The sequence below is a fragment of the Paramormyrops kingsleyae genome, chromosome 6 (assembly GCF_048594095.1).
Source record: "Paramormyrops kingsleyae isolate MSU_618 chromosome 6, PKINGS_0.4, whole genome shotgun sequence".
NCBI classification, from domain to species: Eukaryota; Metazoa; Chordata; class Actinopteri; order Osteoglossiformes; family Mormyridae; genus Paramormyrops; species Paramormyrops kingsleyae.
This window is the reverse complement of record NC_132802.1, coordinates 6,743,241-6,761,930: the sequence shown is the minus strand read 5'-3', so window position 1 is coordinate 6,761,930 and position 18,690 is coordinate 6,743,241. Positions and strand designations below refer to the sequence as shown.

The following is an 18,690-nucleotide window of genomic DNA, read 5'->3' as shown; positions in this document are numbered from 1 at the left end:
CTGAATCTCGACATGTGTGCAGTTTACATGTTCTCTCTGTGTTGTCCTGAGCTTTCCCCTCACGGGTTTCCCCCCACAGTCCTAAAACACGTTACGGTTAATTGGAGTTGCCAAATTGTCCATAGGTGTGAATTCTGTATGTGCCCTGTGATGAGTTGGCGCCCCCTCCTGGCCTGTTCCCTCCCTTGCGCCCATAGCTTCTCGGATAGGCTCCAGAACCCCTTGACCCTATACAGGAAAAGGGTGAAAAGTGTAATGTTTGCAAGTAACTGGTGTATAATATGTCGGTTTGACTTAATCAATAGAGTCCGGGGCGGTGGTCCATGAAGCAGGATTTCTCAGTTAGGTGGGTTAACTTTAGATAGAAGTCATGATTGTCCAATGAGAATTTAGGCAAGACGTTTTCCTATTGGACGGTCATGACTTGTTCCTTAAGTTAACCCTGCTGAGAAATCCTGCTTTGTGGGACACCCCCTAGGAGGACCAAGGGGGTGTCCCGTCCTGGAGGACCTGGGCTGAATAACCCTGGTGCACTATAGGGTGGGGAGGTGGGATGATTCCAAGGAGCTCTAAAAAATGTGGAACATAATTGGATTGGTCTGGGTTGGGGGGCCAACATGCTTTCATGGGACCCCTCTAATGGCGCCACCTGCTGGTGTAAGCAGCTTACAACTGGCAGAATGTTAATCAATTAAGATCTGTCAAGTAGTAATGGCTACATGAAGCTTCAGGAACCATTTGCTGTATTTTTCACTCCACTAGGTGGCACTCTTGGTTTGCTTTGGGGCATGCTTTGAGCACTTTTTTTGAGCAGAGAGCACCATCTAGTGGGGGTCAGAAAATACAGCTAGTGGTTCATGAAGGTTCATTTGGCCAACACTACTGCCCAGCACCTGGGTGAAAATAACGAAAGAAGAACAAAGTTAAATGAAGCCAGTGCTGCTTTAGGCAGTGCAGAGTGCCTGGAAGCGTGTCACCAAAAGTGACACTGGCATGCAGTGCGCCTATAATCCTGTCACACATGACGGACCAAAGCTGGGAATACATCCCCAGTAATGACTCCAATCACGGGCGTCTCGTCTGTTTGAATTAATAGCAACATTGTTTCCTTTGAAATGTGGCAGAAAACAATGAATCATGCTAATAGCGTAGGTGAACCGCGGGGGAGGCGTACATGAATTTTTATGAGACCCATCCATTACCGCTGGATCGCTAGCACTGTCCAAGAGGTAATTTTAAATTCTCATGTAAACCATTGTAGGTATGAGGCAGTGTTTTTGTCTCCGTTGTCATATGTGTATTCTGTCATCAATAAACAGGAGCCTTCGGGCATAGGATTGCACTCTTGTTAAACTGAGGGCTAAAACACTGCAAATTGATGTATCAATATGGTCTTTTTGCTGAAATTTACAAACATAAATATTACAACCATCCATCTGCCATACTCAGTACTTCAGTGAATATTCTAGCTCAGTGTTTCCCAACCTAGTCTTTGGGGACCCCCAGACAGTCCAGGTTTTTTGTCTCTCCCAGCTCAAGAACACTGAAGACCTGATACAGGTGTGTCAGGTACTGGGAGGGAGCAAAAATGTGCAGTGTCTGGCAGGGAGACTGGAGGGAGCAAAAACATGGGCCGTCAGGGGGTCCCTGAGGACCGGGTCGAGAAGCACCAGTCTAGCTGAACCTGGATCCCAAGAAGCACAGTACAGAAGACAGAGGGACGCCCTGGATCGGATGCCAGTCCATATATTCAGCGAGATAATCAAACCACGGAGGCGTATGATGCTGCAGCTCTAACAACTGAAGGACAAAGTATTTGTAGAGCACATATATAACGTCATCAGTTATTCAGATTTTGCAGTGAATGATTTGGAATCAAAGTTTAGAAGTAGGTTTATTTAAATTTATTCATATCAGTAAAAAGATCAACATTTTGAGACATATGCTCTCTGTCCTAAAACAACAAAAGAACAGAAAATATTCTACTTAGAGACGGCTGCACCGTGGAATATAAGAGATAATGTTCCTTTGTTGTTGTTGATAAACTGATAAGTTCAAATTTTAGGATGGCATGTGACAGCATTTTCTATTCTGTATCTCGAAGAAGAACACACTATCTCATATGTCTTACAGTAATGATTCAATCAGAACTGATTACATAGAATAATAATCAGCAGGACAATATGAACAGATGGAGGGTGTCACTGGTGCTGGTTAACATCCATACACAATACAAATCATGAATTAACACAAACATTCTCATAGTACTAAAGCTGTATGAAACATTTCAGTCATGTGATGCTCGTTGGATGCTTCTCAAAGCATCTAGGTGTTAAGGACTGACCCCGGCAGCAGGTCGGGCTTATCGCCTGTGGGGGGGTAGGTGTTCTGTTCAATAGGACCCCCCCCAGAGGAATGGGTGGCCGCATAGTCGCACCCATGCAGCTGCGCAGTCAGGGAGCCTGGCGCCTTGGGCTCGGTCGCGCCGTGCTCCACTTGCGCAGACACGCACACCGTGTTCTCCGTTGCAGGTGTGGGCACCGGTGTGTTGGCGTTCTCGCTGATGCTCTGCACCGCGATGCTGGAGCCGGACTGAGGAGACGGCAGATACACGAACACTGATAACCACGTTGCGGTGATGGATCTGGCATCCTGCTGGGATGGTACCTACCCGAGCCACAGACACGGCGCTGTCTGCCACCGCCTTCTTCCTCCTGGAGAGACTGGGGTTCCAGTGACAGACCAGACTGTCGTTCTGCACGCTGTAGTTCTTGTTGCCCATAAGCCAGTATGTGTTCATTTTACCTTTGCCCTGAAAGCCAAAGACATTTCAAAAGGAGGTGCTGGAAGCATGATTGACAACAAAATCGCAAACAATTCCACAAGACCCCCCCCCCAAAATATAAGTTTATTAATAACAATAATAATAATAATAATCATTGACATTGAAATATTCACAGTGTAAGCTGGCATAAGATAAATGTTAATTGGAGTCAGCAAACCTAGAGTTCAATAAATAAAATGAGACTGGAAGTGGGGGTTAGGGGTACTTTGTTTTACAAAAAACACTCAAACATTTTGAATTTGCCATTTACAAGAAGCATCTCCCAAAAAAAAAGAGATATCGGAGCGTCAGGCACCCCCACGGTGACACGGGGGAGAACATGCAGACACACGGAACCCTGGCAGAGACTAAAACCCAGGTCCCAGGTGGGAGGTGACGGTGCCAACCACTGCACCACTGCGCCACTGCACCATTGCACCACCTTTCTGCACAGTCCATTCCCTGTATTATTACAAGCCTTTTCACATGGAGGGTAGAGCTGGAGACTTGGTCATGTGACCTAGGTCATGAAATCCTGGATCTTTTAAAGCTCGGATTCTGAGATGGATCCTCACCTTGACCTCTATCTCCCCCCTCAGCTGCAGATCATAAGCATTGTCCTTCATGAGGGCAAGGTAGGTGTCCGAACTGGCGTGGATCCTTTGAGCTGTCACAGCAAACACAGCCAAAACTGAGCAATAAAAAGGACTTTGGGAACAACTGGTGGCTTGTAAAGGGTTAATAATACCTGAGTTACTGCAGCACATTTTAATGAAAAAGTTGATAAGCGGGTGTTTGTGCCAAGGAAGGGCACGAATATTAAAGGCATTACGGTACACATGGGGGGCCGGGAGTGGGTGGGAGGGGGCAGGTGTCTGCTCACGCAGGCTGGTGGACTCCATGCGGGACGCTGTGTTAACTGTGTCTCCAAACAAGCAGTACCGTGGCATCTTGTACCCCACGATGCCAGCGACACAAGGACCTGGGTGGAAAAACAGTTTCTTGAACAGTAAAAGAAAATTAAAGGAGCCCTATTATGCTCATTTTTACTGTTCATAATATTATTTTGGTATGTATTACAATAGATTTTCAGGCTTCAGTATTCCAAAAATGCATTATTTTTGTCATACTGTACATCTCAATTCACACTATAACTCTGTTAGAGTTTTAAGCCCCACCCCTGTTGAGTCCAGTATGCTCTGATTGGTCAGCTTGCCCAATTGGTTAGATTACCCAACACGTTCTGCCCCTGTCTTGCAGTCTGCAGACAGATCTTTGCATGTAGGTAGCCAATGAGGATTGTGTTACGAGGTGACCTCACCATGTCACAGAAGTAAGGGCTGGAATTCCAACAAGGTGTTTCAGGCAGATTAGAGGAAGTGGTTTCTGTGGTGAGAGTTACTCCCTTCGACATGTAGTTTGGACCTTAAGATTTTGCAGACTGTTTACATGCGTATAAGGTACACTAAACACACTAAAGAAAATGGAAAAACCGGAAAAGCATAATAGGGCCCATTGAAAATCTTTACATTTTATTCAAATATTTTTATCTCATTTGTTAACACCTTCAGTGAACAATCTGCTTAAGGGCCTTTGGGAAGGGTGCAGAAACTGCTGGTAAGTAAGTGTCAGCTTATGGTCAAGAGGCCACCAGAGGGCGCCCCAAGCTGATCAGCCTATCGGAATGGAAAATGACAAGTGACAACTAGCTTTATCAAATTTTGTCTAGTGTCCCGAAAAGGGTTGGGCTGGCATTGCCACGGGCAGCTGTGTCAGGACCCGTGGTATGAAATCCGCATCCCAGAGTGAGGATCTGAGGACAGCGGAGGTCAGCTCACCGGTGTGGATGCCCGCCCGGAGCTGCAGGCGTTTGCCAGGCATGTGTGGGATGGGCACCTGCCGCACGGCGGCCACCAGGTCCAGTGACATCTTCGCTATCTCATCTGCATGCTTGTCACCATTCCTTTCTGGAAGTCCGCTCACCACCATGTACGCGTCTCCGATGGTTTCCACCTGGGACATATTGATCACGTGTTTTTTCTTTTCTCCATTACCCTTTAGCAACAATAATGTAAAACACAGAGCTATTCTGTGACAGTGAATGGCTCAGTGCTGTGGCAAATGCTAAGTAAGCATGAATAACCATGCAGTGCGCGGCAGTGAACGCTACACAGTGCCAGGGGTCAATGCTATTACCTTGTAGACGTCATAAGACTCTATACGGGTGTCAAAGCACATGTAGAGGTTGTTCAGCATCTCTACGACTTGCAGTGGGGTGCAGGAGGCAGAGATTGCAGTGAAGCCCACTATATCCGAGAAGAAAATTGTTACCTGGAAATCAAGACGGCACAAATCAGTATCTGCGCTTCTGTTTGCCAGATGAGCATTTTCACTTTCTTCAATGTTTAAAAGCACAACATACATCCATCCTTCATGACCGCGCATGTAGCACCGGGCCGTAGGAATCTTAGAGTCTGTCCCGGGAAGCAGAGAGCATGAGGCAGGGAACAAATGCAGCGTGTCCATTTCCATAGACCCACAGCACAGAATTCATTCTTTTGGGCTGGTTTTATAAAACAGAGACATGCCCAGTGAGGCCAGTAAACACCTACTGTTTGTCAACAACCACCCAAGATCACTTAACATATTGCTTTAAAAACATTTTAACCCTGCCTCCTATAAGCTTCTCAGTAAGTGAATCTCTACAAAAATTATTTATAGAATTATATCTTTAGAAATTATATATTCCTGATAAAGTTTATTGAATTCAATAAGTATCATCAATCTATCCAATACAGGAAATCATTGAGTTTGGATCCTATTAGCATACAGTATACAAATTTTATTGCTATGTGACTAACATAGATATGGTCATACGTCACTCTAATTATCATGTAAGAATTATATAACCTCACACAGAAGTGAAAATAAGGAAATTAAATGGAATATATATCTATCAAATATGAAAAATTATAGTAGTGTTTTAAGTGCTCATGGTGCCCTTTTGTATTTTAAATGTTTGATATAAATTTCCATCTCAAAAGAACTAAATCCGGGGACATAGAAACTTTGGGGCCCCTCACAAAATGTGACCTGCCCCCCCTCCCCCCGGCAGTTTTATGGCTAATTTTATGTATTACAGGACCCCTGTCAAATGCTGGGCCCCCGTGTATCTGCCGGGGTATCCTGTGTGTCTCATTCCATCATCTGGATCTTATTGGTTTAAATATATTTTGTATAAAGGAGTCTAATAAAGTTTAAACATCCCCTTCCTTAACTGCTGCAGAGGACTAAGTTATTGCTAAAGTACAGTAACAGCAACACCTAACAGTACCGTGTTTGTTGCTGTAAATTTTTTAATTTAATTTGAAACACTTGTGCCAAGCCTTATTTTACAATGTGTATACAAAATTTTATACACAATTCAACAAAATAAAAATTGGGGGGGAAAAAACAAAACGCGAATAATTGTAATGTGGTTTTGGGATCATGGGGAAAAACATACAGGTTTGCGAAAAGAAAGGTATTTATAAATGCTTAGCTTTTGAAAAATCAACGGCCGGCGAATTTTGTCCTTCCTGAATCTGATTTGTTAACAACAGGCAGCTTTTAGATCCAGCTGCTGTATTTCTCCGTATGACTTGTTTTTATCTACTAATGAATATGCAGAACCATAATTACGGCAATTACGTGAACAATAAGTAGGCTACAAACAAATTCAATCTGCGCGCATATTCATTACGGTTTTCTCTTGTAAGATTATATCTTGCAGATTTACTACCAAATTGTAGCAATAAAAAAAGAATCAAGCAGTTCAGGTAGGCATTTACACCCACCCACCTTGCTATTTACAAAGGTGGATACCTCAATTAGGGTTAGGAAGGATGGAGCGCTATACGGCAGGGCTGCAGGCGGCTTGAAGCGGCAACCCTTCGATTACAGCCCATATCCTTAACCACTGTGTCATCTGCTGCCTCAATGAGGGAAAGATGCCTAAAATATCTTTTTGGTAGTGTGGCTATTAGACGCCATCATTAACCTAAAGCCTCCGTCTCATCAGAGGAAGATGCAAAATACCCCTATAGGACAGTGTCGCATTTCACCTGTTCGTAACTCTCCGCTTTGACGTGCTTCCTCTGACGCAGTTGCTTTGCTACAGATTTGGGGAGCATCTGGTGCAGCAGGTCCTCGGCTAGATGCCGCTCCCTCTTTAGGTCCTCCGTCCTCTCCTTCAAGCTCCGCGCGTAGTTCTGAATCCAATCCGTCATCTGTTTGAAGGAGAGCAGCACTATTGGATAGATGAGGCAAGCGATGGTCAACAGGCAAATCTTCAAACTCAAGCTGGAGAGCAAGTCCCGTGATTTTTGCCTGAGTGCCTGACGCCCCTTCTCCAGCACACATGCCCGTACGTGTCCAAGGCTGTCAATAACCGCCTGCCCCATCCAAGTCGCCCAGGGCAGCAGTATGGGGGAATCATGAGGCGGGGTCAAGTCCAGTCTCACGCTCATGTTCTCCATCCAGCATGTCTGGAGGTTTTCTGATACGTACTTAGCGAAAGACAAGGTGCTCACAGATTGATAAAAATAGTTCCGAAAACCTTCATCTGCCGTTGGCAGGGACCCTTTTAGTTGACGACTGAGTTCCTGGACACCAACCAACAGTTTAAGTGACATTACGTCGGCCCATGTTGCGCTATGCTTGACTCTTTCGATGTCCTCCTCCGGGTCGCCCCAATACCTCAAGAGTCTCAAAATGAAGACAGAGTAGATCGTCGCATTAACACCTATGTCGCCGGCATGCTCAGTCTCATCTATGAATGAGAGAATGTCTTCCAGTTGCGTACAAAACTCATTCATTTCCGCGCTGCACGGAAGCCCCTGCGAGTTATGGGGGACAGGCATGTATTTGCAGAGGTGCATAATAACGGAAAAAGTATCAGAAGGTCGCCGAATACAGGGACTGCGTCCCGTCGCGTTGCTTCTCTGTGGCACACACGATTCCCACATGTTTTGAAGTTCTCCAATAAGCCCTAAAATTGTATTAGTTTTACACGACGTGAGCTGATGGAGTGCAGCCTCGGTGTCTCGCCATGATTCCAGGTTGGCGCTGACATCCACAGACACCGAGCCCAAAATGGAAAGAAAGGAGAGCAGACAGGCGGTAAGAATACGGAGAACCGTGCGGCTGCTGCCCGATCCCGACGACGGCGAACACCTAAGGGATAGGAAGTAACGAAATTAGCAAAGGGTTACAGCGCGTTTTCACATTTCAGGTAGGCCTATTTCCCAAACAGGCAAACGAAACAAAGTGAATATTTTATTACAGATTTAACAATCAGTCGAAAAACTAAACAAAATATATTCTGATCTTAATTTTATTGCACTATAAAACAATAATTCAATCATCTCACTTAACCACAAGGTGAGATAAGATTAAATAATACAAAGCAATGATATTAAATGCTATTCAATTAAAAAACTTAAAGGTAAACACCGTTTACAGCGTATCACCCGTTTTAAATTTCTATTTACCAATAAATAATAACGGATTGACTGCTTAAAAAAAACTGTAAGGACTATAATTATGATAAATATTAAATAGTGAATATTTTAAACAAACAAACAGGTAGCGTAGGTTAATGTAACACTAGGTAGCCTACTAAAATATCGATTTTTGTTACAATTTTTAATATTATGACTAAGAATTTTTTAGGAGTAGTGTTACTAGAAAATATTTGTACATTTTTAATATAATGTATAAACTATAACACGCAGCCCTACATAACTTCAAACGTTTGACTCTTCAGTAAGCCTTTTTAACAGAAATATTATATATATATATATTATATGTATAAACAAAATATACGATGTGAATTTTATATTGTATCTAAACAAAAAACAAAACATTGACAAACAGAAAAACAGACATTAATCAAATGTATCATGTATCTGCCGCTTGTTGTATTTTAAATTTATCTATATAGCGATATAATATCCAAAGTAATGACCAAAACAAACCATTACCTGCAGATTTCACAGTCACTCTCAGGCAGGCGCGGAGTCTTTGCTGTAGCTCTTTCTCTTGCTTTGCCCCTGCTTCGCTGAATTTTTGTTAATGTTCCTTTCAGCGAAGCCGAGGACAAGTTTCCAGAGGCGAAACAGTCCACTGAGGACATGAGATTGACCTTTACGGGTTGGAATATATGGCCGGAAAGAGTATTAACGCTTCTTTTGAATGGATGAACGGACAGTTTGATTTGGATCATAGGCCTATAGCGTTTCTTTTCCCCCCCCAGAAATAAATATTACCCAAGGACAGCCCGTCTGCTGTCAGGTGGCTGAGGCACACTTACGAACCCCCATAATTAGGCCTATTAGTAAGATGAAACGGGAACAGCCCGCGTCCGCCCCTCCAGCATTTTATGTGAGGGATTATTATCGGTCAGGCAGGGCGAGTAATTATTATTACCTGTTTATAAATACTCACGTGTTGCTGTAAATATATAACACGATTTGCCTTATTCTTATGGCAAAACGCAATATATAGTTAATAAAGATATGTTTCGGAGACATATCAAAAATATTAACAGGTAATGTATTCGACAGATATTTACATGTATTTATTTGTTTGTCGTGCTAGAATATCCAGATGTAGTAGAGAATGTAGCCTACTTGCAGTGTAGAAACAGAATCACGGCACAGAAATGCGAGCAGAAACTTGATTTCCCTCACAACTTAATTAATGTAGGCTATACGAAACCATTTATATGAGGGGCTTAAAGAAATAGAGAGGAGACACAGACAGGAGCCTTGGAGAAAAATGTGGGGATTAGGGAACAAAAAAAAAAAAAGACGCATGCAGGAAACCGGAAAAAATAAATACGAAAATAAATGAGGGTGCAATCATTAAGATAAAATGTACCGCCGTGGATAGATGTACTGATTAAAGTGAAAAAGATGCGAAGGTGGATGAGTAAAATGTATTAAAAAATTTTAACAATGTGTAGAAGATGCGCAGGTCATCAAGCCAGACACCGTAATGCCGTCCATGGACTGACGGTGCCGGCCAGCAGGCTCTGCATTGGGCGATGATGTAAGAACTGATGGCAGCATGAATGACGGACAGGCAAAAATATTTCCTCATGCAGCTTGGAGCCGAAGGCAGTCCTCCGTGCCAAAACAGCCTCTTGGAGCAGATGGGAGGATTTTCTCATGGTGACCCAGATCAGCAGTATTTTCCGATTAAATAGCTAAATGGACACACATAACACAGAGCAGGGAGAACACCTGGCGTTTTAGGTCAGAATTCAGTGTGTAAAATGTTGAGAATGTAGATGAAGATGCTTGAATTATGAGAGCAGTCAACCTAAACAAAAAACGATGTCATGGGCAGGGGTGTAGGAGGGACATGGACAGCCTGGCAGAATCAGGGGCCCCAACATTGTATATAGGGGACCCAAAAATCTACTGTTGGGGGCCCGCTTGGCAAAATCTACCACCAGGGATCCTCCAGACATCAAATTCTCATACTCATAGATTAAAGAAACTACGGGTTGGTTTCCTGAAGCCTTCTTAACGCTACATTGTTCATAAGTTCTGTCTTTTAATATGCGGTACACAATGTCTACGTAGCAAACAGAAAGTGATGATTTCAAGAATTACTATATATATATATATATATATATATTACCAATTCCAAGGTGGACGGATGTAACATTATAACAGAATACTAGATTTAACTAGATGCTCTAAAGTTTCAATCTAAAAACCGTAAATTCACAAAACTCAGTTCTAAAACATTTTGCTTTTCTTCTTTTATTTCTATATTTTTGAAAACAGAACAAGCAGATTTGAATTTGCCCCAAATGTAAAAATCATTACCCGATAATCAGCGGACAGGTACCCTGACACCCACACAAGTATAGTTATAAGCTATTAGGTGGGAATAACACAAGGCCTCCAACATCAATGATTCACATATAAAATATGTATGACAAAGAATGATAAACATTTGTGGCAGGTTTTCCCAGTACTAAAATGCATATAATTTACAACTAAAATCAAACTTAAAGGTGCTTTGATACATCAAATAATCTTACCCACACAGTAATTAAATTATCACAAACAACGTAACACAGCTAAACAAATTGCATTAAATTCAAGCACATCCAGTGATTTATCAGTGTACAGTGAATGTATTTAGGTTAATGTATTTCAATGTGCATTGTTAGCTATTAATCTTATTTATGCTACACAATTCCATGTAAAAGGTTTTTAATAAATCATTCAGTAGTTTCTGCTGTGAGGTTTTATTTTTTGATTGAGTAACTATCCAAATCTCGAAAAAATCATCAGTTAAAAAAAAAAGAAAAGATTCAAGTACAAATTTAATGTTTCTGGAATGTTCTGTGTGCAGCTTCCGTGACATTTTCTGATGTCCTTCATATCGTCTTCATGCATTTTTAAAACACAAAGTAGCCTTTGTGTTATTTATTGCTTTTCTTCAAAGTGTGACAAGGCTTTTATCATTGTTGACTTCACCTACTCACACGACATTAAAAAAAAGTCAAGTTGAGGTGTTAGTTAAGGGCTGAAAATCACAGCTTTGCCCGGGATTTGAACCAAGACCCTGCGGTTAAGACTCCCAATCATGACACTGTCTGTAACCCTACAAACGGGGGCTGCGCTTCTCCTTAACGTGTTCCATCCAGCTCCCACAAAACTACCTTCATTTGAACGCTTACATGGGGACTGGCAGCCAGCTGCTGATTGGACAATGACTGTGGACGTCATGGAGACGCTTCGCTTTCTGTGGATATAATGCAAACAAGCGGAGGACAAAGGGACGGAAGAAAAATGCAGGAAAACATTCTGCAAAACAACCAGATACCAGGGAAGCCGCACCTTTGATCCTCACATTGGCTTTGCGCAAAAAGCTAGTGACATATGCAGAGCTTATTAAATACCTGCCCGCGTATGTAATACACGCAACACTCATTCATTCATGTAATTGCCATTCATAATTAACGTACAGTGCTCACAGAAAGTCTTGGGACACTTTCTTAATTCTGTTGTTGGTTTCATACCAAATGTCAATTGATAATCAATATTTAACGTATCTGTACATCACACAGACATTTTCTTTTTAATAAGTGTCAATTTTTTTTTGACTGACTCAGTTCTGTTCTTGCCATTTTACTGTAAATTGCAGTAAGCACTGGCTGCCAAAGGCATATTGCACTCAAATGTTTGGTGTTTTATGTTATTGCAAAAGTCAAAAGTGATACTAATTAAAAAGTCCCCAATGAGACTGCTTTGAGCAATTTTAGAGCTATAATTTGGGTTTCAGTTTAATACTACTTGAAATGAATGTTTTACTTAAAACCACTGTTTTTACTGTTGTGTGTGTGTGTATATATATATATATACACACACACACACACACACACACACACAACAGTAAAAAAAGTAGTAAGTAATGGCTTTTGTTATAAAACCAATATATTTGCAATATCTTTACTGAAATAAGCAATTAAGCAGTTATTGTTTACTCGCAATTTCCTACGCAACATAACCTACACAAATTAAATACACAGCAGTGTCCTGCAATTCTGAAACCTCACATATAATGAGAGAGGTCAGAGTATCAAATATCCAGCTGTCTGTCATTCTGTCTGCTAAAGCCACATGTCCTTGCAGGTGCAAAGTTTTGTCTTCAGCTGTACTGCAGCCAAATATGATGGAACACGAACACGAACACACACACACACACACACACACACACACACACACAAAAAAAATCCGCTTCATTGGCCCATTCTGTATTCCGGCTCGGAGACAGACATTCTGTTCACAAGTTCTAGACGCCATGTATTGCAGCTGCAGAACTCCCTCCGAAAGAACGACCCAAGCCGATAAGGAAAAGCCTGACTGCTCATTGAGTATAATGATGCTCAAGAATCACATACCTACTTACTGAATGCAGTTAAAGTCTGGCAACACTTACATGAATTTAGAATTTAGTGATCAGCGGTCATTGTCAACACACCACAGCACACAGTGCGCAACAACGAAATGTGACCTCTGCATTTGACCCATATGTGACTTTCGTGACATAGCAGGGGGCAGCTAATTCAGCGCCCGGGGAGCAGTGCTTGGGGACGGTACCTTGCTCAGGGTACCTCAGTGGTGACTTGCTGGTGGGGGATTCGAACCTGCAATCTTTCAATTACAAGTGCGCTACCCTAACCATCAAGCCACCACCGCCCATGTGCGCTTGCCCAACCAGAAAAATAACAATTAAAAGTATTAATAATAAAAGACATTTCCAAACATCACACAGACAAAAACAACACACATAGACACAGTGTATCAGTTGGCCATTGCAGAGAAATCATTGAATTCTGTAACTTCAGTCAATATTTGACAAGAGAAAAATCACTGCACTCATCCATTTTCCATACCAGTTTATCCAGAACAGGGTTATGACGGCCTTGGAGCACAGGGCACCCTGAGGTGAAATGCCAGGTAAAAACGATGAACAGAGGACAGGACAGCGGAAAGAACGCAGTGACTGAACCTTCAGCTTAAACTCCGACCTGCAGCTGAACTGCCAATGTGGGGGGGGATCCCTGTGCAAGGGGGCATCCGATGGCTGTCAGACACCGGGATCACCCTGTCAAAATGAGTGGAAAAGTTAGCAAGGGCGTTATTAATATTATCATTGCTTTGCCAGGAGAGTCTGTACCTAGTTATGTTTGTATACAGTACTAAATACTAGGGCTGGGCGATATCATATTGATATTAGATCACGCATGTGCAATAATCACCAGGGCTTCAGATGACAGACGAAGCATTTGGCCAGACGGCAGCTTTTCAGTGCTATACGGACACTTATTTACGCCCATAATTTGGTAAGAGGATTAGTAGTATGGCTTAAATATTAATGAGATGCATTTTGTGATACCCAAAAGTTAGTAATCTGTATAAACTTTATGTTTCTTAAATTTGATTAGCGAAGCACCCCACATAATACTGTTTTGCTATACTACGGTTTGGTATACTACGGTTTGGTATACTTCAGTGCAATATGCACTGAAGTCGCGGTGAAGAAGAGCAGCCACGACATCTTTTAAAGGAGGAGATCTTCTGGATAAACAAGGTAAAAAGACGTCGGCGGTCTGGTGGTACTTTTTGCAGATCAAAGACTGACACATTTATTAAACATAAGGATGTGCCGTAATTATACTAATAATGACTTTTGGGCGTCATACAAAGCTTCATTAATATTTCAGCCATACTACTAAACTGCTTAACAAATTGTGGGCGTAAGTTAATGTCCGTATAGCACCGAAGCCTTGGTGATTATTGCACATGCGCAATGAAATATCGATATGATATCACCCAGCCCTACTAAATACTTTTAAATACTTATCCCAAGTATGTTAATTTTGAACTGGTTAAGAAGTGAGCTTGAAGGAAAGTGGGTTTTACAGTCTTGTGGTTCACAGTCAGTACCTTGTGAAATTGATCCAAATGGGACAGCGAAAGGCTATCAAATCACCACAATCATTAAAGAGGCAACAATCGTGCAGTAAGTGCTTGTGTTAATTTAATCAAATTAAAAAAAAATAACAGCACAAACCGCCTCAAACAAAGCCTGATTCAGTAGATTATAGCTGAACACAGCAAACTCAACCCACTCCCAAAAGATACGCGTAATCCCATCACCATGACGACAAATCCACACCTTGATTTTTAAAGTGGCAATCCCGCACATTTTCACATTGCAAGAACACAAATAACCCAACAGCCTTCAGGATTAATGAACTGCTTATACCATCTCATGATAGCTTAAGTTACAGGGCCTGTCAGACATTTTGATTGTATCATGGGTAAAAACACAAAAAGACTGAATATGAGTCAATAAATGGTTCTTGTTAAACTGTTTGTTTGTGGGGGGAAAAAAGATGGTAAAAACATTCCCAGCAGAAAACACGACTCAAAAATGCTGAATACCAGTACAAAACAATTAACGTGGTGTGACAACAAGGCCTTGCAAAACATGTAAATATTTGAAGGCTCTGCTGGACACCCGTTCCATAGATATCTCTCAGTATTTCCTGTTAAGGCAATATTTTTAAACCATAGCAGAATACCACTGCAAATAAAAATATTCAGCCTTTTCAAAAAGATGGGTTTTTCATTATAGCCTTCAAAAATATATATACAATATTTTAATTTTGATGGAAAACTATTAATTTAACAATGAAATAAATAAATTCTGGTTCTAAAAAAGGAGAATCACTTTCTTCAATTTGGAAATATATTGGAAAGCTCTGAATTAAGTTGATTTAACACAGAGGGAAAAATATATATATATTAGCAACCCTGGAAACAGAAAAAGGTTCGGAAAATGCAACCAAATCCCAAAATTACCCATATTTACGATTCTATCCAAGTCAATTATCATTTGATCACTTATGACAGTTTGTCTGCTTAGGTAGGACAGTAACGGCCCATGAATAGAATCTCTAACGAGTTCAGGAGTCCTAGATCACCAGGGATAGACAGAGAGATATAAAAAGACACGTTGGAGGCTAGAGAGTCTCTGCTACTGGAAAAATAGAAGCAAGAGCAGCCCTGTGACCATTTCTTATACCTTGCTTCTGAAGAGGGGCTTAGCTCCGGGCCCACAGTACTCGTTGTAGATGAGTTTGAACAGAAAGAGGTGAAAAAGAGTGATGAGCGAAGCCACGCTGAACCAGAAGAGGAAGGGCAGCCCAGGGTACTGCTGGGCCATGTGGTCCTCGTGTGCCAGGATGGCCTTAACGTGCAGCGTGTGCCTCAGGTCCTGCAGGTGCGTCAGGTCGGTGGAGATATAGAGCAGGGCCGTGATTGGCTGGGTCACCATCACGGGGAAGGTGTGGCCTTTGGTCTCGGAGGTGAGCTCGACAGGCTCGTTGACGCAGCCGGCCTCACAGGCGTACAGTTTGACGGGCTTCTCCTGGGGCTTGACGGACACGTGCAGGAACGGTTTGGCCTCGGCATCCAGCAGCACGGCCAGATTGATCAGGTCCTTGTTATAGTGGATGCCGCGCAGGGCGTAGCTGTTGTGTAGAACGTCGGGATCCGCCTGGAACTGCAGGTGGTTCTCCGTGAACTGCAGGCCGCCGAAGCTGAGCACCACAGCCTGCATGACGCCGTGCGCCCCCGCCGCCACCAGCGCCTTGCAGCCGCGCTTCTGCAGCGTCAGGTTCCAGAGCGTCACCAGCTGCAGCACCTGCGCCACACTACTGACACGTTCCGGCCACAGGTTCTCCGCGTGCATGGTGGCGTGGCCGCTGAAGCAGTGGTCTGCGTAGTTCAGACTGGACTCCAACTTCTCATGCTCCTCTGCACTGATCCTCCTGTCCAGCAGGGGCGCTGAAGAGGCAGACAGGACGTAGTAGAGGGTGCTGTTCACGGTGCTGCTGGAGGGCGTGTGCGAGTCGGTGATCTTTCGCATTTCGATGCCTGGCAGGGTTTAACCACAGCAGAGAATGAAAAGTGCCTTAGCAGTGGAGTACTCCAGACCTTTATTAAAACTCAAACTACTATTACCGATGCTCATAGAAATATAAAACGACCATTTACTTTTCCTCCCCTTATTCTTTTCACCTAGTAAAGCTTTTATGATATACAGTGCTGTGCAAAAGTCTTAGGAAGTCAAAAGAAATGCTTAAAGGTATTTATCTGAGAAGTGCACATTTGCCCAAAACAAAAAATACTACTTAACATTAGAACATATGAAAATGCACAGTAACACAATAAAAAATATCAAGAATTTCTTCCCTTCTCCAAAAAGTTGGATGGCTAGATGAACACCACTCTGGTTCCCAAACCTCTTATTAGAGGCACCTGAGTGATTCCACGTATTTATTAAATTTGACTACCAGCTCAATTAATTAATTAAATAAATTAGTTAAAAAAGTCAATGAGATATTGGTTAGCTATATAAGGTGTGCTAGCGGTAGCATCCATGGGTGTATTGAATGGTTACTGCAAATACTGTGGGTTTTAGCAGAGGTTTTGAAATGGCTAAGCTAACACACTTTGACAGATCTTATAGTTTTACGCTAACATGAAGATCACTTAAACCTCATTTTCTTTGGCTGCCTAAGACTTTTGCACAATACTGTATCGCTAGACTGCAATGACCATCTCAAATGTTAAACAGAAAAATCAACATTAATGCTAAAGTTTAAGATCAAGGCTCACCAGATATGAAGAGGTCCGTCCAGGCCTGTCTGTGTTCCTGTATGAGGTCTTCCACATTGGCTCTCAGCAGCTCACTCATCTCTTTCTTCGCCGCATCTCGAAGCTTTGTGAACGCTTCCTCCACCTTGGAGGACTCGATGGGCTCTGAGGTGTAGACCGCTGACAGCACGTTCTCCACGTACTCTGACTTTCCTGCCAGCTGCAGACGGCCGGGAAGCTTCTTGATGGCCACAACCACAAGCACAATGTGGTTTTTCTCCGTCATCACCTTGCCAAAGGACAGGATGAACTCCCGTTCCTCGGTCTTCTCCACGCTGGAGGAGAACTTGCTCCCGTACGAAGGTGACACGGATGACACGTCAATGTTAACCGTCCGTTCAGACGGGTTGACGATGCGGATCCTTTGGAGGAACACATTCGGCCGGCTCCGGTGAGCAACGAGCTCCTCTGTGATGGTGATGCACTCCCGGGCCAACACGGAAACGCAGTGGACGGACACCATGGAGCCCTTGTTGAATAGGATGACCCCAGAATGTGCTTCTGCCCTCTTTCCCGGCACATCCAGTGTGACCATGGGAGAATATTCGGTCTGGTGAACTGGAACTGAGCTGGCCTGAGAGGATGAGGCCACCCACAGCCTGTTAGCGTCTATGTCTACCAAGAAGTGTCCATTACCAACCACGGCTGGTACAGGGGTTTTACTCTGGGGGCCGATGACAACACCATCACCCCAGTCAACATGCGGTTTCCAACTCTGCATGGCCGCATGGAGACAGAGTCCTGTTGCACCCCCTAGTTCCCCTGAGTGACTCAAAAATTTCAAAATGCCATCTGAGCTAAGATACCAATAAAAAACAAGGAACAGAAGCACGCCTATAAGAATCCTCCTGGCCCAACTACTAGACAGCAATCCCGGCAGGCCCTTTAATCTCTGCTGAAGCCACATTTTAATTTATTCAACATGCAGAAGTTACAAAAAACGCCCTGTGCCTTTCCTTGCGTTGTGTTTCACGGAGGCAATATCAGAGAACTGGGAATCTTACCACCAAAAATTAGCCAGAAATGTTTAAAATGGCAAGTGCATTTACAGTTTCCAGCGGAAAACTCATAGCTAATTAGTTGCACAAAAATACATTTTACTGACGACTTTCTTTACTGTTGCTAGTCTAGCTACCATAATTAAACCAATCAGCTTTTGATAAAAAGGCGTACACTGCAATGGAATAGAATAAAATTACATTATTCTGCCCACTTGACTTTCAAGGAAATATTATGCTGCTCTATATAATGAAAGCGGAGAGTCCAGCTTCAAATACACGCAAAATAAACAGACTTCAGCAGGTTTCCTAGCTAGCTCGCCAGACTGCGAAACAAGGCACATTCTACTTATCTCACATTTTAACAATCTTTGCGTCATCCATAATAGCCTTTTCTTGTCTTAATTTCACTTTGTCGCATATTCAGCAGCCCTTTTCCTGGTCAGGGTTTGCTGGACCTCCATTACCCCCCAAATCGCACCAGTTCCTGTTCTTCGCAGTGCGAACTGACGCTTGATTGCCGTAAATCAGGTAAAAGATAGTAACCGGAAGTCGGAAAAAACTACGACGT

The 18,690-nt window shown here is 42.9% G+C and overlaps 2 protein-coding genes across 6 annotated transcripts; both read right to left on the bottom strand.

Annotated features, from left to right (window-relative positions):
- Positions 1-1,875: 1,875 nt before the first annotated feature.
- LOC111859156 (atrial natriuretic peptide receptor 1-like) lies at positions 1,876-9,152 on the bottom strand. 5 transcript variants are annotated; one of them, XM_072713510.1, is made up of 9 exons: positions 8,848-9,152; positions 7,234-8,038; positions 6,928-7,092; positions 5,021-5,155; positions 4,663-4,837; positions 3,708-3,806; positions 3,400-3,491; positions 2,672-2,812; positions 1,876-2,592 (listed from the first exon to the last, which is right to left on the bottom strand). In XM_072713510.1, exons 1-9 carry the CDS (start codon positions 9,087-9,089, stop codon positions 2,326-2,328), a joined length of 2,121 nt encoding a protein of 706 aa, XP_072569611.1. In that variant the 5' UTR covers positions 9,090-9,152; the 3' UTR covers positions 1,876-2,325. The 5 variants fall into 5 exon arrangements, with proteins under 5 accessions (XP_072569611.1, XP_023697384.2, XP_023697386.1 ...); XM_023841616.2 differs by having other exon boundaries at positions 6,928-8,038; XM_023841618.2 differs by lacking the exon at positions 7,234-8,038.
- Positions 9,153-10,622: 1,470 nt separating this feature from the next.
- kiaa2013 (KIAA2013 ortholog) lies at positions 10,623-18,658 on the bottom strand. Its single transcript, XM_023841466.2, has 3 exons — positions 17,083-18,658; positions 15,485-16,338; positions 10,623-13,498 (listed from the first exon to the last, which is right to left on the bottom strand). The coding sequence occupies exons 1-3, from the start codon at positions 18,026-18,028 to the stop codon at positions 13,481-13,483; spliced, it is 1,818 nt and encodes a 605-aa protein (XP_023697234.1). The 5' UTR covers positions 18,029-18,658; the 3' UTR covers positions 10,623-13,480.
- Positions 18,659-18,690: the final 32 nt, after the last annotated feature.